This window comes from Triticum aestivum, chromosome 1D (genome assembly GCF_018294505.1).
Source record: "Triticum aestivum cultivar Chinese Spring chromosome 1D, IWGSC CS RefSeq v2.1, whole genome shotgun sequence".
Taxonomy (NCBI): Eukaryota; Viridiplantae; Streptophyta; class Magnoliopsida; order Poales; family Poaceae; genus Triticum; species Triticum aestivum.
The window spans coordinates 242,721,439-242,744,991 of record NC_057796.1 but is presented as its reverse complement, the minus strand read 5'-3'; the positions used below and the strand labels follow the sequence as shown (position 1 = coordinate 242,744,991).

The following is a 23,553-nucleotide window of genomic DNA, read 5'->3' as shown; positions in this document are numbered from 1 at the left end:
TGAAGATCTTAAGCCACGGTCCGAAGTGGGGTGGAACGCGAAGGAAGGCCTCTCACACGACAATGAATGCCGAGATGTTGAGGAAGGAGTTCGGGGCTAGATCATGGAAATCTAGCCCGTAATAGAACATGAGTCCGCGGACGAAAGGGTGGAGAGGAAACCCTAACCCGCGGACGAAATGGGGGATGAACACCAGCCTCTCATTGGGCTTCGGGGTGGGGACAATTTGCCCCTTGGCCGGAAGCCGGTGGGTGATTCTTTCGCCAGATACCCGGCCTCCCGAAGCTTGGTGATGTCCTTCTCCTTGACGGAGGAGGCCATCCACTTGCCTTGCGCTCCAGATCTGGACATGGTCGAGTGCTTCCTTGAGGCGGAAAGGATGAGGACTTAGGCGCTGGAGCTCGAGATTGGGAGGGCAGAGAAAGGGAAGGCGTGGGTGAAGGAAATGAATCCTTATCTCCTTATAAGGGCAGTGAATATCAAGCGCCTCCCCACTCGCCTTAAAACTCGCCTGTTCCCAAGGGCCGTGCAGATGGCACAGTTGGGTTACCCACACCCGTATTGATGAGAATCTCGTAATAAGGGGACACGATCTCTGCTTTGACAAGACGTCCCAGTGAAACCGCATCTCGAAGTGGCAGGCCAAAAAACGATTCGAAATAATGACCGGGTGATGACGTGATATCACGTTACCAAAAGTTGTCAGCGGATTGGACTCGTGAAATATTATACTCTCTGAGGTTGTGTGTGGAATTTGTTTTGCAGAGCCGGACACGTTCGTTGTGTCCGAAGACTGTGTTGGAGTATTCGGAGAAGGAACCCGCCTTGTAATGCCGAAGACAATTTGCGCGCCGGACACCTCGTCATTGAAGCCTGGTTCAGGGGCTACTGAGGGAGTCCTGGATTAAGGGGTCCTCGGGCGTCTGGACTATGGTACGTAGGCCGGACTGATGGGCTGTGAAGATACAAGACCGAAGACTCTCTCCCGTGTCCGGATGGGACTCTCCTTGGCGTGGAACGCAAGCTTGGCGTCCAAATATGAAGATTCCTTTCTCTGTAACCGACTTTGTACAACCCTAGTCCCCTCCGGTGTCTATATAAACCGGAGGGCTTAGCCCATAGAAGGAGGAACCATAATCATAGTCATACAGGCTAGACTTCTAGGGTTTTAGCCATTACGATCTCGAGGTATATCAACTCTTGTAATACTCATATTCATCAAGATCAATCAAGCAGGAAGTAGGGTATTACCTTCATAGAGAGGGCCCGAACCTGGATAAACATCGTATCCCCCGTCTCCTGTTACCATCGACCTTAGACGCACAGTTCGGGACCGCCTACCCGAGATCCGCCGGTTTTGACACCGGCAGGCATGAAATAGTAATTCAGGTTACCCACAAAACTGTATGTATCCATCATATATTTGTCATGCTTATGATCAGAAATTTCTTACACACAAGGATACTTCAAGAGAAAAAATATCATCTGTTAATTCATTGAAGTACCTCAACAAAATCTCTACTGATGAGCCATTTCTAGTTTTGCAAATGGTTATAACCAAAGTTTATATGAAACATTGAAATATCAGTAGGCGTGCTTAGTAAAGGTTATGCCGACATACCTGGTTTTTGTACGGGTACACGAAATCAGCAGTCAGCTCGACATAGTTGCCCTTCATGACACCAGCGGGCCTCCCTTAATCCATACATGGTGCTGCCTTTGGCACCATCCTGCAGGTAATCTGATCCACAACACCAACCATGACAAGCAATGATAGGAATTATTCAGGAAACACCTCCAATCAACAAAACCTAATAAGATTTATCCTCAGATTTTCCATCAAAAAAGAGACTGACAGTGCACTAACAGCTCTCCGATTCAATTATAAACACCGATTTTCAATTTTAGTTGGTCTCAACTATTGCTAAACGAACGTACAACTGGAGATCAGTCGCACTTACCAAAGAAGCTGATCAATTGTCCCCCTGGAACTTGGCCACCAGGAAGCACGACGCCGATCTTGAGCGGCTTCGTCGCGGCCGGCTCGGCCAACGGCAGCACGGCCGTGGACGGTGGCCGTCTGGAGAACAGATTGGCTATCTCGTCCGCGAGATCGAATGACGAGCATCAAATCCCAAATTCAAACCCACCCAGCCCGCGATCCGTCAGGCAAGATCCGGGAAGGACGCAACCCAGGAAAGAGGGCGTTCATCACTCACCGGGGCTTCCAGCGGCGGTGCTGGCCGGCTCGTCGGCGAGCGTGAAGTGGGAGCGGAGGACGGAGGGGAGGGGCAGCGTGTGCGCGATGCGTCTTGTCTGTACCTCGCTGTAGATGGATGCAAGGCGCCCGGGTACCGACGCGTTGGGTGCCCCCCTCCCCCCTGGAGGCCGCCGCCGCCGCCATGCGATGCGATGGGCCGGTGTGGGGCTGGGCTTGCAGGAGCGTGGGCGACGACCGGAGGCAGGGTCGACTCGGGGTGGATCGAGGGGAAGTGCACAGAAGGAGGAGAAGGGAGGAGCGGCGGCGCCGTTTTTCTCGATTTGGGGAGAGAAAGAAGGATCGGGGAGGCATGATTCAGTTGGAATCGGCCCAAAAATTAGGGAGCTGCGAGCGGAATCGAGGGCGCGGTTGTTTCCCTCGTGCGGGTGTGGGAAGGGCAGAGTTTTCGTTCGCCCTGAACATGTTCTCTTGTTTAATAGTAGTTTACATAGATTAGATATCGGTGGGGGCGGGCGGGCCCTAGCAGGCAGATCCTACATGGGCCTTGTTCGGACGCGTCCGAACATTCCCGTATCGGGACAGATATGGACTAGATTCGGGGACTGCAGGTCAGTTCAGATGTTTGGGTCGGAAATGAGTTCTCTGGTTGGGTCACAATTTTCTGTCCGGCCACCGGCGGTATAGGTCGGGTTGTAGATGGTGTGAAGCCAAGCGCGAAGCCTGCGAGTCAGCGTTTTCCTCGCAGACTCCGCGATCGCAGAGCCAAACCAATATAGCCGTCCCGTCCCCTCCCCCGCATCTCCCTTCCCCCCCTCCAGCTCCTCCTCCACCCACCTGAAAGCGACGCCGGCGCACCGGACACAGCCAACTCCCCTCCTCGCCTCGTCCTCTCGCCACCCGGCTTCCCCAGCGACAGCGACGGCCGGTCGCTTCAAATGACCTAAGCACCCCGCGCTCGCGCCCCCCTTTTTCCTCCCCTTCCCCCGTCCCATCCCTCTCCGTCCTTATGACCTCTTCGTCCCCCGCCCCAAACCCTAACCCCGTCCCCACACCGCCCCCAAACCCCGCATCGAACGCCACTCCCGCGACCGGAAACGCGGTCGCAGCGTCGTCGCCGCCGCACAAGGACCAGCAGCAGCAGCAGAGCCAGGACGGGGTCGTCGCTGGTGGCGGAGCGGGGGTGGATGGTGGGGCCGGGGGCGGTGGCGAGGCGGTGGAGGCGGGTGTAGCGGGCGACGCGATGGAGGTTGACGGCGGCGCTGGTGGAGGTGGAGGTGGAGCTGGGGATGTGGAGGGCGGAGGTGGCAGTGGAGCGGCCGGAGGAGCGCAGCTGGCCTCGTCACCGGCGACCGTGTTCCGGATCCGCCTCAAGCAGCCCCCCGCGAGCCTCAAGTACAAGATGCGCGTGCCCGAGCTGTGCAGGAACTTCAGGTGTGGCCGCTTGAGTCGCTCACTGCCTCCTTGAACTTGCGTCATTCTCTGATGAACTTAAAATCTACTACCACTGTCTTTGTTTTTAATTTCGTGACAAGGGAAAACGTGTAGCTGTGTTCATTGCAGAGACAATAGGTCATGAATTGAGTTGGCCTCCTGTGGCCTCCTAAAATGCTATGATCTCGTTTTGAAAAAGGGCTAAATACTGTTTACAGACTTACAGTTGACAATTTTAGTGAGGTCAACCCGCTTTTCCTAAGCCAGAGAAAATTCGGTAAAAATGATGAAAACCACTTCAGGAAATACACGAATGTATCTGGATGATCCATGAACAGATCTCGTGGTATTCTACTGGTTGTTCTATAGCTAGTGATCCTGAAATTGCTAGGTGGTGATACCACCACACTATGGTGGAAGTGGAATGCTTAGCTGAATTTGGTAATCTTTTGTGGAGTGTCTTTCTTGTTGGAGTGCACATTTATTCCCATGTCTTGGTAATAACTTCGGTAGACAGTCAGTATGCTAAACCTTTACAATTCTGCACGGTCCTTCATGGTTTCAGGAACAATTGGTGTGATCTTTAATTGGTTTGACCTGAAATGTGGATTAGCATATACCAGCTTTAAGTTAAATATTTTTAAGGCTCTAGTTCCATGCACATTTTCCTTGTTGACATATCTATCTAAATCTGCTAGGATAGTGCGCCTAGTCCAATTTGCTGCACGGTTAACTGAAACTTGTAAATTATATCTTTTCCCCGTCTTGGTGGTCTTTCAATTGCAGCGCTGTTGCTTGGTGTGGGAAACTGAACGCAATTGCATGTGCATCAGAGACTTGTGCGCGGATTCCAAGGTCAGATATTCCTCTATCCGTTCCCTGAAGTTTACTTTGTTCCTCACTTGTTATCGCACCAGAATTTCATTTCCAGGCAAAGGAATTTTAGGTGGCAGCATTAATAGCGCCATTTTACTCTAGAGGCGCTTCATAAATTATTTAATTATTTCAGCAAATTGTTCATTTACCTTTTTTTTTGGTTAGGGGTATTCTTTCCCACAAAGTAATGTACTGGATTTTTTGCAGCTCTAATTCAAGTCCACCATTTTGGATTCCTATACACATTCTGAATCCAGAGAGACCAACAGAATGTTCTGTTTTCAATGTTAGAGCAGGTAAACATCTATTCATCAGTTACTCAAAATATTCCTGTATCCTCCATACATGCTGTAATTTGATTATTTTTGTTTGTGAAATGCTGTCCTCAACCAAAGAAGACTAGCTTCCTGTCTCATTGTGTTTCACTGTAGTTACATTCTTAATTGGCAGATTCTCCACGAGACTTTGTTCAGTTCATTGAATGGTCTCCTACGTCATGCCCACGTTCATTATTAGTGGCAAATTTTCATGGGAGGATTACTATATGGACACAACCAACTAAGGTATGCAATTCTCTTGATCGAAGTCCAGATCACATAATAATGTTCTTTTCTGGGGAGGGTGTAGTGCTATTTAATTCAACTTTTCCATTGTAAAATAGTCAGGGATTTGTTTATCTTCATACATTTGATGGCATTTAAATAATTTGATTAGTTTCTTTTTGAAATGGTGAAGGGTCCTGTTAATCTTGTACGTGACTCCAGCTCCTGGCAGTGTGAACATGAATGGCGTCAAGATCTCTCTGTGGTTACCAAATGGCTATCTGGAATTTCTCCGGTATGTCGTTAATGTATACCTATATTCTCCCTGAATGATAATGTTGTGTTGTACTGCATTATGATTGAAACAACACTTTATCTACGTAGCATGCTGTTCAAGGACCCGATTTCCTGGTGCAGCTGTAGTCTTGAGACTTCTATGCCTCATGTAACATTCATTTTTTCTTGTGAACCATACGAGATGTGATCCCACCTAGCTCTTGATAATACCTTAGTAAGGATACTACAGGAGTGAATCTGAAACTATTGTAAGATTGTACTAGTAGACATTTAATTCAAATGTACTTGCGAGTTGTAATTATAGGTCCAGCTTGCTGATGCACCACATTGTATATTTCTGTTAGTGTTTTGTTTTCTTTTGTAATTGTACTGCATCTGTGTTTGATTACCTATTTATTCCAGCACAATTACTAGCTGCTGCTAAATTTTTATTTGCCTTGGTTCTACAGTATAGATGGCTTCCTGCAAACTCCAGCACTTCGAACTTAAAAACCTTTGAGGAAAAATTCCTTACACAGCACCCTCAGAATTCAGGTTGGCGAGCCAAATGTTTAACTGAGCAGATGATACGTTTTTGGAGGAGACTTCCTTCAGACTCGTTTTATTTGATTCTGACATAATCTTGTTTACTGCAGCAGGATGGCCAAATATGCTATGCGTTTGTTCTGTATTTTCATCAGGGTCTGTTCAGCTTCATTGGTCACAGTGGCCTCCTCAAAACTCAGCACAACCTAGATGGTTCTCTACTAGCAAAGGGCTTCTTGGGGCAGGCCCCAGCGGCATAATGGCTGCTGATGCCATTATTACCGAGTCTGGAGCTTTACATGTTGCTGGTGTTCCCCTTGTTAATCCATCTACTGTAGTAGTTTGGGAGGTGATGCCAGGTCTTGGTAATGGCATTCAGGCAACTGCGAAGATAAATGCAACAAGCCCTCTTCCTCCATCTCTGAACCCCCCCTCCTGGTCTGGTTTTGCTCCATTAGCAGCTTATCTCTTTTCTTTGCAAGACTACCTTGTGTCTGAGGCTGCACAAACAAGAAAACAGATAGACAATGAGATCACTGAAGCCGCATCGATCCATTGTTGTCCGGTTTCCAATTTTTCAGCTTATGTCAGTCCTGAAGCTGCTGCACAGTCAGCAACTACTACAACATGGGGATCTGGGGTTACTTCAGTTGCTTTTGATCCCACTCGAGGAGGAGGAGTAATTACAGTTGTAATAGTTGAAGGTGTGTATACTTCTTAACAGCGGAAATCAATTATTATGAAGCCATGCAGTCACAATGGCAGTTGTAATTTGTTCTGTTGCACTGCATGAATCTCATTGTAATTATGTACTCCTGTCCTTTCTAAAATTCTCCATGTCCTCATTTTTTGGTTCAGTTATGATGCTAACCTCAATTATTATTAGGTGAATTGGTTGCTCTTAGCTTTTATTTGTTTCTTCTACTGACAACCATTCACTAATTGCAGGGCAGTATATGTCTCCTTATGACCCTGATGAAGGACCTTCCATCACTGGCTGGAGAGTCCAATGCTGGGAATCTTCACTTCAACCTGTTGTTCTTCACCCAATATTTGGAAGCCCTTCTAGCTTTGGTGGGCAGCCTCCAATGCAAACTGTTTGGTCCACTAGAGTTAACAAGAGCATTACACCAACAGAGGATCTTAAAAACCCTCAAACGTATGTTCCAATGCCAACAACTTCAGATGAACGGAGCTCTTCTGAGTGCAGTGTTGACAGGGCAAACAGACTTAGTTTTGACCCTTATGATCTTCCGAATGATGTTAGACAGCTGGCGCAAATAGTTTATTCTGCACATGGTGGTGAAGTTGCTGTTGCTTTCCTGCGTGGAGGAGTGCACATTTTCTCGGGCCCAAATTTTGATCAGGTTGACAGCTATCATGTCAATGTTGGCTCATCAATTGCTCCACCAGCCTTCTCCTCTAGCAGTTGTTGCTTGGCATCAGTATGGCATGACACACTGAAAGATCGAACCATACTAAAGATAATACGGGTGCTTCCTCCTGCAATTCTTAATGTTCAGACAAAGGTCAGCTCAGCTGTTTGGGAACGGGCAATAGCAGATAGGTATGCAACACAGTTAATACAAGCTGATTGAACTGATTTATTTAATCTCACAGTTGTGTTTTGTTGGCAGATTTTGGTGGAGCTTGATGGCTGGTGTGGATTGGTGGGACGCTGTCGGTTGCACACAGAGTGCTGCTGAAGATGGTATTGGTGAGTAACTAAGTTTGTAGTTTGTCATGTTCGATTTGTTTGAGTTGCCCTTGCAATTTGATGGGAAGTCGATCATTTTGTTTGGATGTTTAGGGCTTAACTGAATGAAATTTGATGTTTATGATTTGAAAAAGTACCCGGTGACATTGTTTTAAATTTAAATGGCCTATAATGGGATGACGTTCATGCTCCGTCTTAATAACCCACTTCTTATCTGAATTTGGACAAATGGCTTGGGAGTAACAGCCTGGAACTATGCACTGTGCATCCGCCTTATCTTGAAATGTGTTTTTGCCTATGTTCCTTTTCTAGATTCCTTAAGTATTAAAATGATTTTCTGCTGTGACCCGAGACAGAATTTCTTAAGCAAGTGGACGTCTCTGATTTTATTATAAACTACTATTTGCTCCAATATGGTCGGCAGCAGGTGCAACATTTATGCTCCTCAGCGAGAAACTAAAATCCTCTCTCTTCATTTCAGTCTCACTTAACAGTGTGATAGCTTTGCTGGATACGGACTTCCATTGTCTTCCAACTATGCAACAGAGGCAGCAACACTGTCCTGTAAGTGGTGGTATTGTAGTCTGCTATGCACAGTTTGTAGCACTGGTCTTCAATTACTCATTATTTCATTATTTATAATCAACTTGCTTACTTATGGAGTATGTAATTGTTATGACCGGCCTGACTTATGGCCGTAGAAGGCCCACCGGGCAATCTTAGCCCACAAGTTATCTTAGGTTAATTCGTATGCAAGTTATCTAGGTTATAAATATATGCTGTAAGACTCTTTTTGAGATTAAGCAATAAGAATATTATTATCCCTATTGCCCGGCTCCCAGAGGAGCCGGAACCCTAGCCGCCTCCAACCCTAGCCGCCGCCGCCATCTCCCTACTACGCGACGGCGCCATCTCCCTACTACGCGACGGCGCCCAGCCGCCGGCGCGCCCGCTCGTCACCTCGCCCCGCTCCATCCTTCCCCTACAACCTCTGGAGCAGGTCCGGTAGGACCCCTGGTTCTACCAATTTGGTATCCAGAGACTCAGGTTTGATCATGTCGTCATCCCCACCCACGCCGCTGCTGTCCATCATCACCACCGCCCTGATGACCACGGCCGGGTCCCCAACGCCGCCGGCCCCGATCACCTCCGCGCCGCCGGCCCCAGTCACCTCCGCGCCGTCGACGATCCCCGTCTTCACGCCGGAGGAGATGTCCAGCACCTTGCGGGACCTCGTGACGGCCGTCCAGGGCATCACCCTGTACCTGGCCGGCCCGCACGCCACCCCGCCGGCTGCGCCCCCCGCCTACAGCCATCCGGCGCTGCACTGGCCGATCCAGAACGCGTCTGGCCCGAGCGGGACGCCCCTGCTGCCGTTCCAGCGGGACACACCAGCGGGCCCCCGTCGCTGCTGCACCTACAGCCGCCCCCAGCCGCCGCCTAGCTCTGGCTGCCGTGGCCGTCCCAGGGCGCGCCTGCAATTGGCGGGCCACCGCTGCTGCCGTTCCAGGCGGGGCACCACAGCGGGCTGCCACCGCCGCTGCTGCACCTGCAGCCGCCCCCAGCCGCGGTTCCTCTCTGGCCGCAGTGGCCACCTACTGCCACCGCGGCTATCGCCGCGTCCGCCCACTCTCCGCAGCAGCCGCTGCACCTCGAGGCGCCACCTCTGCCCAGCTCCGGACTGCCGTCACCGTCCGGCCTGCCGATACACCAGGTCCGGTTCCCGCCCTCCCCGTCGCCACTACCAGCTTGGGCGGCCGGGTCTTCGCCACCACCGGTCTACACCACGGCTCCGGAACAGCCGACTCCGTCCCTGCAGTTTGGCGGGCCATCCGGCTCCACGGGCCCCTACCCGGGGTACTCCGACCAGGCGCCGCCCGCCTCGCTGCTCCGCACCTTCGAGCCAGTCCGACACGTCGCTCCAACCCAGACACCGCCGCGGTTCGCCAAAATTGACTTCGCCACTTATGACGGCACGGAGGACCCTCTCAACTGGCTCAACCAGTGCGACCAGTTCTTTCGCGGGCAGCGCACCCTCGCATCGGAGCGTACCTGGCTCGCCTCCTACCACCTCCGCGGCACGGCACAAACATGGTACTACGCCCTCGAGCAGGACGAGGGCAGCATGCCCCCTTGGGAGCGCTTCCGCGAGCTCTGCCTCCTTCGTTTTGGGCCACCGATCCGCGGGAGCCGCCTGGCAGAGCTAGGCCGCCTTCCCTTCACCTCCACGGTTCAGGACTTCGCCGATCGTTTCCAGGCCCTGGCATGCCACGCGTCGGGCGTGAAGGCGCAGCAACGGGCCGACCTCTTCGTCGGTGGACTTCCGGATCACATCCGCGTGGACGTGGAGCTTCGGGGACCCCAGGATCTCCAGATGGCCATGTACTACGCACGCGCGTTCGAGCGCCGCGCGGTGGCCATCCAACAGGAATCACCGTCCCGGGCCGCTGGGTCACTACCCTGGCCGGATGTTTCTGCGCAGGGTCGGCCTGCTCAGGCTTCCGCGGCACCCCTCACCGCGACCGCGGCGCGCCTGTTCCGCCAGCTCACCTCGTCCGAGCTACTCGAGCGTCGCCGCCAAGGGTTGTGCTTCAACTGCGACGAGCCTTACATGCCCGGCCACGTCTGTCCGCGACTCTTCTACCAGGAGGTTGCAGACTACATTCCGGAGGACACCGTCGCCGCCGACCTGGCCGCCTCAGCTGACGCGCAGGTGTTTGACGCTGGTTAATCACCTCGAGGAGTTCAGCAAGCGCTTCCCCACCTTACAGCTCGAGGACGAGCTGTTTGTGCAGGCGGGGAGAAATGTTATGACCGGCCTGACTTATGGCCGTAGAAGGCCCACCGGGCGATCTTAGCCCACAAGTTATCTTAGGTTAATTCGTATGCAAGTTATCTAGGTTATAAATATATGCTGTAAGACTCTTTTTGAGATTAAGCAATAAGAATATTAGTATCCCTATTGCCCGGCTCCCAGAGGAGCCGGAACCCTAGCCGCCTCCAACCCTAGCCGCCGCCGCCATCTCCCTCCTACGCGACGGCGCCCAGCCGCCGGCGCGCACGCTCGTCACCTCGCCCCGCTCCATCCTTCCCCTACAACCTCCGGAGCAGGTCCGGTAGGACCCCTGGTTCTACCAGTAATAGATGTGTCACATTATCTTCTTGCATTCTTGAGATAGTGCATTCATCAATTAGCATGATGGTTCTTCTACCACTTTTTACCCTTGCAACTACAAAGGAGATGCATACACTCCCTTCACTCTTTTATACTATAGTCTTGTGACTTGCAAATTTACTGGCACTACTTTGAGTTGTGGTGAGATTACTTAAAACACATGCAAGTCATCCACATCATCAAGCGCACACAACCAATCCACTTTTCACTTTCACTTTCCACCACATCATCAGGCATGCATGCAACCATTCCATTTTCCACTTCCGCCACATGCAAACTCTCCCCATTATTATTTTCATCTTTTGAACAAGAAATAATTGAACTTGAATGTCACAAGGCAATATACCATGCATCCACCCTCCATTTACCTCTTAAGTTTTCTACCATCATATGGTGAGAATGTTGTGCGGCATTGTTTTCATATGTTTGAATTTTATTTTCAATAATGCCGATGCTATAAATTTCCGCACCTGGATATTTCAGTAATGATAATCTTTTTTGTATATCTCCAAATCTCCAGTGCAATATGTTCTAACAGAATCCTTAGAGAGAGAATAGTCACATGCCAAACACCTGTACTTTGTAGATGTTTGGACGGACAGGTTATTTAGTGATTGGAGGTAATTTATATGCATAAGCATCCGATAGACATCGGTGCATTATCAGGCAGCTATGCTAAAGATAGTGCCTTATATGTTGTACATGGCAAGAAAAGTGGTTTTCTTGGCAGTATGGATTAATCTATTACTTTCTAACACCTGCGATTGATTAATTTGCTGCATGCAGAACCTTGATAGGATAAAGTGTAGGTTGTTGGAAGGAACTAATGCTCAAGACGTAAGAGCACTTGTGTTGGACATGCAAGCAAGATTGCTTCTGGATATGCTAGGCAAGGGAATAGAGTCTGCGCTGATAAATCCATCAACCCTGCTACCTGAACCCTGGCAAGCTTCTAGTGAATTGTTGTCTAACATTGAGCCTGACAAAATGACGGTTGACCCAGCTCTACTTCCAAGCATCCAGGTCCACCTTACTTCCCGTGCTTTTCATTTTGTTGTCATAAAGCTTGATTTATTACCATCCATTGTTTTTATTTTTGTTGACATGTGCTTTGGGAGCATTGGTACTTTGGAGATTTTTATCAACACTTGTACGTAGGTGGTATTAAATTTCTTTCATCATGAGCATTGCTTTCCCTAGGTTAGGTGAAATCATGCCCAACTCACCAACTGCCTCTTATTCTCCGACTAAATTGCGTTATTACACATTCAACATAAGCTGGATGCATAGAAATTTACATGTTGTTAATCCGTGGATGTACTTATTTTTTAGCACTGGAATGCAGGGTTATGTTGACGCTGTTCTAGATTTAGCATCACATTTCATCACACGCTTGCGGCGTTATGCAAGCTTCTGCCGGACTTTGGCTAGCCATGCTGTAGGAGCATCTTCTAGTTCAGGCAATTCAAGGAATATGGTTACCAGTCCAACCAACAATTCTCCGTCGCCGTCAAATAATCAAGGTTAATTTCTTATTCCATATATTTTATTGAAATTCCAGCGTTTCTGTAGTTTGTGCAGAACAGAAACACCTTGAAATGTTCTGTTTGCCATTTCATGTTCTACAAATGACTGAGTTGCTTTTATATTTTCTGATTTAGCATTGCTGCTTAGCATTTGATACTCCTGTCTCCTGCAATTTACAGGTAATCAAGGTGGAGTAGCATCTGCGACAGGGAGCTCACAAATGCAGGAGTGGGTCCAAGGTGCCATTGCTAAGATTAGTAACAATGCTGATGGCGCTGCCAATGCCGCACCAAATCCAGTTAGTGGGAGGTCATCATTTATTCCTATAAGCATCAACACAGGGACTTTTCCCGGGACACCTGCTGTCAGGCTTATTGGAGACTGCCATTTCCTCCATAGATTATGCCAGTTGCTGCTGTTTTGTTTGCTTTTTCGGAGGAGGCAATCACCAAGATTACTCGCAAATGCACAAAAAAATCCTGATTCTGCCATGCAGAAAATACAGCAATTGATGAATAGTAAGATAGAGGACAGTAGTTCTGCTATTTCTGCTGTAAGATCTGGTCTAGGGGCTGCCAAAGTGGAAGATGGTGCAGCTACACGTGGACAGTTGGTTCTTGGAGCAAAGGGTCTTGAAGAAAATCCAATGGGCAAATCTGTTAGAATTGGTTCTGGCAATGCTGGCCAGGGCTACACGTCGGATGAGGTAACAACAGTAATGTATTGCCATGAGTTCCTTTTGTTAAATCACTGTAGCACGTATTGTTTTAACAGAAGCACTGAAATTGCAATGTCCGTTAACCATTTTACACTTCTCAGGGACTAACAATATGAACGAAATAAAAAAGTCACGTATGTTGGAGAGAGAGGGGACAATGCCCACATTTCAGCTTACGTCAGTTGTCAAAGTTAAATCACGCACCAAACAGGCTTAAAATTATTATTTTTATCTGATCATATTGACAGATACATCCTCCGTTCCAAAATAGATGACCCAACTTTGTATTAACTTTGTACTAAAGTTAGTACAAAGTTGAGTCATCTATTTTGGAACGGAGGGAGTAACAATTATAATGAAGATGTTACTGCATCTCCATTTGAACATTCTTCTCTAGTTCCTGTAGTTTCTTGACCAAAACATCTGTATAAGAGCCATTACATGGTGTATTATATCTGTATGTTTATCTGGAAACTGTGAGTCAGCTAGCTTGTTCAGACCCACTGTAAGACTGATTACTTGGATAGTTTACTTTGTTGTATTAATCTACCCAGTTGATTACTGCAGTTTTACTAACCGTGTATTGCTGTAAGACTGTAAGATTTGATTGGATAGTTTATCGATGATATACTGCAGTTTCACTAATTACTTGGACTCGGGATTTTCTACATGCTTCTACTTCAGTTTCACTAATTATTTGCACTCATGAAATGCTTGATTGCATATCTGACAACTACATAATTTGTTGCGTTGTTGCAGGTGAAGGTTCTATTTCTCATATTGGTTGACCTTTGTCGAAGGACATCAGGCTTGCAACACCCATTGCCTGTTTCTCAGGTCGGTACTAGCAACATAATTATAAGGCTGCACTTCATCGACGGCACTTACACTGTGCTCCCTGAGGTAGTGGAAGCATCTCTTGGTCCCCATATGCAGGTACAACACAGTTTCTCAACTTACCTTCGCCTGTTTAAGAATTTATGTATATGTGTGAGTGTCCAACATTTAAATAATAACATGTGATGATAATAATGGTATATTGTCTGGGAGAAAAAGAGATTGTAGTATTCTATGTTCTCTGCTACTTATACTTGCCCAAGTTAATGGTGGATTGAGTCCCTAAAAGAATATTACTATATTCCCTAAAAGAATAATCAGCGATAATTAAAAATGGATCGGAGGGAGTACAACTTTGTACTAAATCAGCGACATTTAATATGGATTGGAGGGAGTACTGTTTTTTAGTGGCTCGGGTGATTCCAGTACTTACAATATACAACCTCAGTAGACAAGTGCCAAAGGTAATAAAAACCAAGTGAAATAGTGTTAACATACCATGGGGGTGGGGCAGGGGCATGTGGGTGGTTGTAACTCGTTTGATGTTCAGAGCCTCGCAGGTATTATTTATGGGTCTCATTCCAAGGAAGTGTGTGGAGAGGTGGTGCAACGATCTGAATATGCATTCTATTTCATTTTGTATTTTTTTGCAGAATATGCCGCGTCCACGGGGAGCTGATGCTGCTGGTCTTTTACTTCGAGAATTGGAACTGCAACCTCCTTCTGAAGAATGGCATAGGCGCAACATGTTTGGAGGACCCTGGTCAGAACCAGATGATCTCGGTCCATTGGATAATATGCCACATCTGAAAATAGGTGGTCATATCAACCCTCACTTGTCTGACATGGAAGAGGAGGGTAAAACTAACTTTGGGATTCAAAGTCTTTGGCCAAGAAAGCGCCGGTTGTCTGAAAGAGATGCAGCATTTGGTCTGAAAACATCTGTAGGTCTTGGAGCTTATCTTGGCGTGATGGGGTCTCGACGAGATGTCATCACAGCCGTGTGGAAAACAGGACTTGATGGTGAATGGTATAAGGTGAGTATGCTTACATTCGCTTCACGATCTAGTCTCAATCTTGTTCTTTTTACTAGATGTTATCAATGTATTCTATCCAGTTTTGTGTCTAATCGTCTCTTCTGCAGTGCATACGATGTCTGCGGCAAACTTGTGCATTTGCACAGCCTGGTGCCCCAAACATGGCTAATGAACGTGAGGCGTGGTGGATCAGCCGGTGGACCCAAGCATGTCCAATGTGTGGTGGGTCATGGGTGAAAGTTGTGTGATCGCTGTCTTCCGTGACTACTTCACCATGCTGATTCTTCTATAGTAGTTGCTGCTTGGCCAAATCTGAACGAGCATTGTTGGATCCCATGTTGGATAATTTTGTACCCAACAATTAGATCGTTGGTCTCATGCCCCAGCGCTGTGGTTTTACCTCCAGAGATCAAAAGCTTAAAGCAGATACTGAGACTTGGCTCTAACGCCTATGTAAAAGTGTAGTAATATTAGGGGGGATGGCAATGTTTGTATTGTGCGTTTCTTATGTCTATAAATGTATCACAATGTTCAAAGGAAGATGTTAGATACACAATGCTAGTGCTGGATGTAGCTAAATTGCTAGGGGAGTTCGACTGTTTCGATAAAAATCTGCAATCTTATGTAAATTTATGTGAATGTTACGTTCTGTTAGATGAGACGGAAGCTGCAGTTGTCACTAGCCAGTTCCTTGGCATCGTGTGTTCTTGGGGCAAACTCTTGGGGCTTCTTTGATTCAAAGGAATTTTGAAGGATTGGAAACCTTAGGAATTTTTCCTGCGCTAGTCATTTTGATTCGTATGATTGAATTCTATAAGAATTTTTTCTAAGCATTCCTTTGTATTACATTCCATACGAATTTTAGCATCCACTCAAACCTCTTAAAAGGAATCCTTTGGTTTTCCAATGATGCAGGCAAACCAAGTTAACGTATAGGATCCAAAAGAACATGACATTGCAATCTAGGCCCTTGATTTTACGGTGGTGCTATGCTTCGTTTCCTGATTTCTTTTGCTGATGTGATCGTGCAGTTCGTCCTGTTAGGTTCGAAGTTCACAATTTTCTCAGCTCCAGCGCGATTTCTTTTGAGCTAATTTAAAGTACGCTCTTTCAAATAGGTAGACGAATTTTAACTGCACTTTCGTTTCTTCTTAACTAGCTAGTCTGTAGAGTGCCGCGAAACCGCGACGCGACTTCAGAAACGAGATCACATCCATCCAGATCTCTCTGCACATCGCCGGCGATGTCGTCGCCCTACACCGGCGCGCAGCAGCCGTCCCCGGCGACGCACCAGCTGCCGGCGGCGCAGCAGAACCATTCGCTGGCGTTCCGCGTGATGCGGCTGTCCCGCCCTTCGCTGCGGCCCGACCCGGCGGCGCTCCTCCGCTTCGACCCCCGGGACGTCTTCCTCCCCGAGGACGCGCTCACCTCCCCCGACCCCTCCGCCGCCGTCGACTTTCTTCAAGGCCTGCTCCACCCGCCCGACTCCGGCGCAGCCACCACCGTCCCCGGGGACTTCACCTTCCGCGATCGCTTCCTCCTCCACGACACCGCCGACGCCCTCGCGCCCCCGGGCCTGCTCGTCCTCCCACAGGCCTTCGGGTTAGCCTTTTCCATTTCCTTCTAGAATGTTGTGTGCAGCTCTCGTCGCTGATGCTTCTGTGTCTGTGGCTAGGGCGATCTATTTGGGGGAGACATTCTGCAGCTACATCAGCATCAACAACAGCTCCGGCTTGGAAGCCAGGGAAGTCATAATCAAGGTGTGTTGATCCACCGCGCTCTTTTTGTCTCAAGAAGTTTCAAGTGCATTAGATCATTTGTAGAGAATTGCATCAATTTTTGACGGAAACCATTGCTTCAATTGGTCGAGTTAAACTGCTAGGTTAATACTTTTGGAATCTCGGATCAGCGTGATGCTGCATGCTTAGCCTTAGTTCTTGTCGGTGTGGTCAAGACCAAACTTATTGCTGCAGTCATTACCAAAGATAGCCTTAGAGCATCTCCAGCCGCGCCCCCAACAAGGCCCCCCAGGCGATTTTTCGGCCGCCGGCGCCAAAAAAACGGCCCAGTCGCGCCCCCAAGGGCCCAGTTTTCGCCGGCTCGGGCCGAAATTGGCGCCGGCGGACCCTACCCGAACCCGGCGCGCTGGGGGGCGCTCGGGGGCGCCGGGCGAATCGTTTTTGGCGCGAAGAGCCGCGGGCCCCCCTTGCCAGCGACTCGACTCTCTTCTTGCCGCTTCGTCGCGCCTCGTTCCCCGCGGCGAATCAATGCCAAAGCTGCGCGCGCTGCCGCACCGGTTAGCCTCCATTGATGCCTCACGGGCGGCGCAGTGAAGGCGCCTCGTCGAGCCCAAGCCGGAGCCCGGCCTCCCCCCGGAGTACGAGGAGATAGCCCGGCGCGGCTTCTCCGACGAGGAGGCCCTACAGTGGGCGCGGGACGACTACTACCGCGACGTGATGGTCCGGCAGCGCCGGGCCCTGGAGGAGATAGAAGCCCGCAAACGTGGGCGCGAGGACGAGCACGGCGTCGTGATCCTCGACAGCGACGACGACGAGGACGCCCCCGGACCGTCCAACCCGCCGCGCCAACCAGGGGAGGGATGCAGCAGGGACGTCGGCGGCGACGACGGCGGCGACTACACGCGGTTCTACAGCCTCCTCGGCATGTAGAACTGCAAGGGCGGGCGGCGGGCGGCGAGGAGCGGCGAGGGAGACGGCGAGGAGCGGCGATGGAGACGGCGAGGAGCAGCCCCTAGTAGTTTTTTTTTCTTTTTTTGTAAAATATGTTTAAATTTGAACGAACTCGCCGATGTTTGCGTTAAATTTGAGCCGTGTTTGCGCCGTATTTAAGTTTTTCAAAAAAACGTGGGCGCCGCGACTGGGTGGCATCACGCCGGTGCGCCCCCAGGGGGCGATTTTTAGCCCCTCCTGGGGGGCCAACGGCTGGAGATGCTCTTAGTTCTTATTGCTGCATCCATGACCTATCGTTAAGGTCGATTACTGGATCGCCTTGCTACTGTCATGAATGTTCAGTTACTGGATTATTCTGTTGTAATTTGTACATTGCAGTTTCAGTATGGTGTTTGATCAAGTCGAACTAGAACAGGTGATATGAGGTATCAGCACATGTGAGACATTATGCACGCAAGTAGTATCATTAGTTTGGATGGTTGGCCTTAGCTCTTGTTATGCATATGCGATAGTTCTGTTCATAGATTTGCAGGTTTCTCTGTCTTAAATTTGTGATACTTATGCATTCCCTTTCCGGTGATATGCATTGTGGACATTGCTCTCATACAGTTTCGTCTTATTCTATCACAAAGTTTGACTGAACTTTACTTGCATTAGGCAGAAATACAAACCGAGAGACAGAGGATACTTCTCCTGGATACATCGAAATCGCCTGTTGAATCGATTCGATCAGGGGGTAGATATGATTTTATCGTGGAGCATGATGTCAAAGAACTTGGCGCACATACGTACGCTTCTTTCCTTTTTTAACTTCCACGACTATTGCTTTGGCCATAGCAATCTTGATTGTTTATTTGATTTGTGCGGTTATTGAATCCAGGCTTGTCTGTACTGCTTTATATAATGATGGTGATGCGGAGCGTAAATATCTCCCTCAGTTCTTCAAGTTCACTGTTTCAAACCCATTGTCTGTTCGAACAAAGGTACTTCTCCTATTTATACATGTTCGTATCTGATCTATGTTCTGTAGGTCAAATCAATAATTTGGGTTTCACCATTTTTTTCCAGGTTCGCACCATCAAGGTAGGTTACCTCATGCTTCACAAGTGTAAATGTAACTGTAAGTCCTTTGATTAAATGTAGGGGTCTTCTTTAGGAGTCATCAAATGATATGTTTCCAAAGATCTTTACACATTTGCCTCTAGATTATTAGTTTCCCTACTTAATCTCGCTCTCTGTGCTTAGATTGTAACCTTGTAGCAATAGCAGTTCACATTTTCTTTTCATGCTTGCTATTTTTTTGCCAGCTCAGCTTTCTGCTAAGAATCATCTGTAAACTGTTTTTTTACTTCCGCATTCTTATCGCCGAGTTGAATTTCTAGTGGAGAAATCCAGTGTTCTCCCCTGGGAATAAGACTTCAGGGGACTGTTTATTCCGTTAAACCTATACATCGTTTATTCCGTTAAACTGTAGTACTGTTTATTTGTTGATGTTAAACCTATAGTGCTGTTATTCTGTTATTTCTGTAACAACCTATTACCTTAAATTGATGGGGTTATTCCCTTTCAATTGTTTATTAAATTGATGCGGTTAGTCCCTTTAAAACTATAGTACTGTTTATTGTGTATTCCATTTTCATTTATTAATTCACCATGGCAATCTTGAACTCTATATAGTTGATCCATGTTGACAGGATACTACATATCTGGAAGCCTGCATAGAGAATCATACAAAATCTAACCTTTACATGGATCAAGTAGATTTTGAACCTGCCCAACAGTGGAGCGCTACAATACTGGAAGCTGATGAGCACCCCTCAGTGGTGAAGTCTACAATACGGTAAGTCAGTGCTGAAAACAAGCTCGTCTGTTTCAGCATGTTGACTGTCATGTCAATAAATGAATGGCTAGTCTGAGTTCTATTTTTATACAGGGACCTCTGCAAACAACCTGTTCTGATTAGAGCGGCAGGAGGAATATATAATTACCTATATCAGCTCAGACCATCGTCCGATGAGCCTGGTCAAATGAAGACAGAGGGTAGCAGCATACTTGGTAAATTTCAGATTACATGGCGGACAAATCTTGGTGAACCAGGCCGCCTGCAAACTCAGAACATTCATAGCACTGTCAGTAACTTCCTGTCCTCTCTTTTGATATTTATGTTACGTGTTGACTACAATGATATCTAGTTGGTTGTCCTATTAAAATTGAGAATGAAAATGATGTGCAACCTCTTCAGTTTAACTCATTACTGGTTTTTTCACACCTCGTTTCTTTTTGTCAGCCTACTCCAAGCAAAGATGTTGACCTTCGTGCCGTGAAAATTCCACCTGTTATATTTCTAGAAAGACCATTTATGGTAAGTGATTTATTGGTTAACATTTCATCCACGCAGCCTAAACTACTGTGGCCGAAATAGTCAGCTAATACAGTTAAAGCATGATGGGATTTCCTTTCACAATTTCTGTGGAACGGCAAAATCTTAGGTCTTGTTCTGTGAAGTTTAACAAAACTTACTTCCTTCAGAGTATTAGATGGAGGTTAATAATGATTGAATTTATTTCTGCTTTTCCTTCTAACAATACAGCTAAGAATCTGTTAGCTTATCCTGCTTCTGGGTATGAGTTAGTCTTGCAATTTTTCTGCTGGGTCGTGTGGATGTGGATCCTCTATATAGTCCATCTATATTTTATTTTATTTTATATATTAGTATATGTTCACTAGGGTTCTTACCTGATATTCCCATATAAAAATGGGCCAGTCTGAATCCAATTTGTCAAGTATTTGTTCGTTCACGTCCCAGGTGAGATATTATCTTTTCCTAGCTTGCTTTCCACCTTAAACAACACATCTGCCTGATGACATCCTTGACCGACCAACTCTCTGGCTTTTAGTCTTCCCGAGCTCCTGTTTTTGTCTGAATCTTCTTTGCTTGGATGATAACTCATTTCCATCTGCATCTCAAGCCTTTCCTTGGTTACATCTGTCACCTGGGAACTTGTATTACATCTGCTAAAGTGCCTTCTACACTTGAGCCTTCAGGCAAAAACTTCTGCTGATCTTAGTAACATTATCTGACAATTTTATATTTGCTTGCATCTGACAGTTTATATTTGCTGAACTAGGATAATAACCACATATTTTGTGTATGATATGGTTTGAAGGCTTGAATCAGTCACATTTCTTTTTACTCTTCTCATTTTTATGGTTGGTGATCCATTATTATGTATCAGCACACAAATTGCTACAGTCGTTCAATGTACATTATTTTCTCCAGGTCAATCTATGCCTTACAAATCAAACAGAGAAAACAGTTGGCCCTTTTGAAGTATTTCTAGCTCCAAGCGTATCTGGTGAACAAAAAACTGTTCTGGTCAATGGATTACAGAAGTTGGTTAGTTGCTATACTTATATGTTGTTTAATCTTTATGATGATAGGTTGATCTGGTTTTAGCTTTTCATTAGAACATATTTTTGGTTGCGGTGTTCGACATCTTCTTAACTGATTGTCATGTGAAAATTATGATTGGTATTCTGTTTAATTTGCACATCAATATAATCAATGATCCCGTGGTTTAGGTATGCTAATGTAGTGTGTAGACATGTGTTAGCGCATGTGGTTCTGAGTTGGAAAAAAAAACAGCGTGTCCGACCAAGGTTTTATCTTTGTATTTTTGCTTACATGCTAATGTCCTTCAGGTCAATAATAATTTTACATCCTGTTACTTATTTCTGATGTATGTGATCTACTACCTCCATTCCTAAATATGAGACGTTGGGGCAGTTTAAGTTAAACTGCCCCAACGTCTTATATCTAGGAATGGAGGTAGTAGTAGTTAGCAAATTTAGATCATCAAACTCGTTACTTCTCTACTTTTTAATTTATAGCTAAAAAACAATGAAATTCTCAATGTTGAGTAATCTAGGTTGCAGCTAATCTCGATGAATATAATGTTGTGTCAGTATGCGTTTGACTTCTCACTGTCGGTTGTGCACAGGTTTTGCCATTAGTGGAGGCTTTTGAGTCCATCAACTTTGACCTGGTGAGTCCATCTTGCTTGTCGTTAAACATAAAATATATGTCTTTTTGGCGTCGCATATAGTTTGAAAAGTGATAGTATTGATAACCTGTGCTCTTGTCTTTATCGATTTTCCTCATTTCAATCGCTGTACAACTGCACTTTTGCATAGATGTAAGACATAGGAATTGAAACGACTTAGAGCCTGCATGTCATGGTGGCCATGGACCCCCCACCCCCCCCCCTCTCAACCCAAGTTCAGTTAGGAAAACCGAGATAGCGATAAGAGTTAGTTTCCTTCGAATGAAATATTATCTCCTTTAAGTTAGTGATTAGTTTCTTGGGCTACAAAGTCAAGTATTTTATTCCCTATAAAATGGACACCATGTACTCATTTGTAATTAAGCAATGAATCAGTCAGATGACACGAACTGTAAGCCTCCGAACCTCTTTAATCACGCCAGCGATTAAGCCCTGCCGGTGGCTAGACAGAGTGTCATATCCCTGCCCCCGGAACTTTACCAAGTTATTGCACATGGCACTTCATGGATGACATTGTTACCGGATCTTTAGCTTGCATTTCATACAAGCGTCCTTCAAGCGGAAGCATCCATTTGATCATCAAAGTCAGTAGGATGTTCGTTTTTTCTTTTGTTACTACTAGTCCTGGCCATGGGAAGCCCGGCCCGAAAAAGCCCGACCCAGCCCGGCCCGACGCTGCTCCCGGGCCGGGCTCGGGCCTAGATTTTGAGCCCGATGGCTGGGCCGGGCCTGGGCCCGTCGTTTTTGCACTTTTCTGAAGGGGCCCAGCCCGAGGCCCGGTGGGCTTTTACGCGTTTGGGCTGGGCCCTGGCCCAAAAAACAGGCCCGATGGCCGGGCCGGGCCCGGGCCTAGGTTTTTTGCCTCGGGCTTTGCTAGGCCCAGCCCGAAGCCCGGCCCGGCCCGAGGTTTGGCCAGGTATAGTACTACTGTGTGCAATTGTGTCTTGCCACAGAAGTCCGGTAAGTCGGATGCAAGATTGTGATGCATTTATAGTTATTATTTTCTGGCGCCTTGTTTGAACGTGAAGTGTAGTAACTATTTCTGGGATAACCTTGTGCAGAGCATGGTAGCTACCCAACTTGGCGTGCAAAAGATCTCTGGAATTACATTGTATGCCGTGCAGGAAAGGAAGCACTACGAACCTTTGCCAGACATAGAGGTAAAGCGTAGCAACTTCGGTGTCAAGTTTGTCTCTTCATTTGCAGAAGTGAATGGCAGCATTTTAGTTTGTTGAACGTTGATCGCTTTGCAGATTTTCGTCGACGCGGAATAGAACACCGCATCCACATCGGGAGACCCGTTGGAAGTGCTAGATTAGACCTTCAGGGCGAACCATATTCTCGTTGATGTACTTCTGTTTATTGTACTACTGATATCATCATGTTGTAATTAACCACACCTTTTATATCAAAAGTAATGCATCCGTGCATGTTCGTTGTGTAATTGTAGCATGAACTGGTTGAGTCAGGCAAGAAAGGATTTTTTTTGCTCTGTTACCTTTTCTGCATTTTGTTAGTGTGTTTTGGGTCGCGCTGGGCCGGGCTCGGGCTTGAGATTTTGAGATCCAGCTTTACCAAGCCCGGCTCAGACCCAATATGCCATGGAGAATGGTCGGGTTTAGTGTCCGGGTGGACAAACGGGGGAGTAGTCCATTACCATGGTATCTAAAGGGCGCCCCCATTTGTACAAAATCCTTTTTTTTTCTCTTCGTTTGCACTTCTACTTCTATTTGTTCTCCAATATAGTCTATCAAAACAATGATATAATACTAGCCTTTCACAAACAATTATTAAACAATTCAAGTAGCCCGGTGCTACCCCTCTTTAGTTTCAAGTAATCATCATAGCCTTTCACATCCTCTACAATGTGCAAGAACAAATGTCGGTGCATCTGAA

At 47.1% G+C, this 23,553-nt stretch overlaps 2 protein-coding genes across 3 annotated transcripts; both read left to right on the top strand.

The window, feature by feature from the left end:
• Positions 1 to 3,025: 3,025 nt before the first annotated feature.
• LOC123181237 (mediator of RNA polymerase II transcription subunit 16) lies at positions 3,026 to 15,582 on the top strand. 2 transcript variants are annotated; one of them, XM_044593497.1, is made up of 16 exons: positions 3,026 to 3,652; positions 4,439 to 4,507; positions 4,736 to 4,824; positions 4,979 to 5,091; positions 5,264 to 5,365; positions 5,817 to 5,901; positions 6,006 to 6,596; positions 6,841 to 7,459; positions 7,530 to 7,609; positions 8,091 to 8,173; positions 11,571 to 11,807; positions 12,130 to 12,307; positions 12,491 to 13,017; positions 13,789 to 13,965; positions 14,520 to 14,903; positions 15,011 to 15,582. In XM_044593497.1, exons 1-16 carry the CDS (start codon positions 3,228 to 3,230, stop codon positions 15,149 to 15,151), a joined length of 3,900 nt encoding a protein of 1,299 aa, XP_044449432.1. In that variant the 5' UTR covers positions 3,026 to 3,227; the 3' UTR covers positions 15,152 to 15,582. The 2 variants fall into 2 exon arrangements, with proteins under 2 accessions (XP_044449432.1, XP_044449431.1); XM_044593496.1 differs by having other exon boundaries at positions 6,003 to 6,596.
• Positions 15,583 to 16,019: 437 nt separating this feature from the next.
• LOC123181238 (trafficking protein particle complex subunit 13) lies at positions 16,020 to 23,154 on the top strand. The gene is made up of 12 exons (XM_044593498.1): positions 16,020 to 16,505; positions 16,579 to 16,663; positions 18,251 to 18,381; positions 18,474 to 18,576; positions 18,662 to 18,676; positions 19,288 to 19,433; positions 19,527 to 19,722; positions 19,881 to 19,955; positions 20,874 to 20,990; positions 21,595 to 21,639; positions 22,719 to 22,817; positions 22,911 to 23,154. Exons 1-12 carry the CDS (start codon positions 16,147 to 16,149, stop codon positions 22,929 to 22,931), a joined length of 1,392 nt encoding a protein of 463 aa, XP_044449433.1. The 5' UTR covers positions 16,020 to 16,146; the 3' UTR covers positions 22,932 to 23,154.
• The last annotated feature ends 399 nt before the right edge of the window (positions 23,155 to 23,553 follow it).

Excerpts from the sequence above, each read along its gene's own strand:
- LOC123181237 (XM_044593496.1), top strand. The coding sequence starts at position 3,228 with ATGACCTCTTCGTCCCCCGCCCCAAACCCTAACCCCGTCCCCACACCG. Across the intron at positions 3,653-4,438 it reads GAGCTGTGCAGGAACTTCAG|CGCTGTTGCTTGGTGTGGGA; the intron begins GTGTGGCCGCTT and ends TTTCAATTGCAG. Across the intron at positions 8,174-11,570 it reads AGAGGCAGCAACACTGTCCT|AACCTTGATAGGATAAAGTG; the intron begins GTAAGTGGTGGT and ends TGCTGCATGCAG.
- LOC123181238 (XM_044593498.1), top strand. The coding sequence starts at position 16,147 with ATGTCGTCGCCCTACACCGGCGCGCAGCAGCCGTCCCCGGCGACGCAC. Across the intron at positions 16,664-18,250 it reads CCAGGGAAGTCATAATCAAG|GCAGAAATACAAACCGAGAG; the intron begins GTGTGTTGATCC and ends TACTTGCATTAG. Across the intron at positions 19,956-20,873 it reads TTCTAGAAAGACCATTTATG|GTCAATCTATGCCTTACAAA; the intron begins GTAAGTGATTTA and ends TATTTTCTCCAG.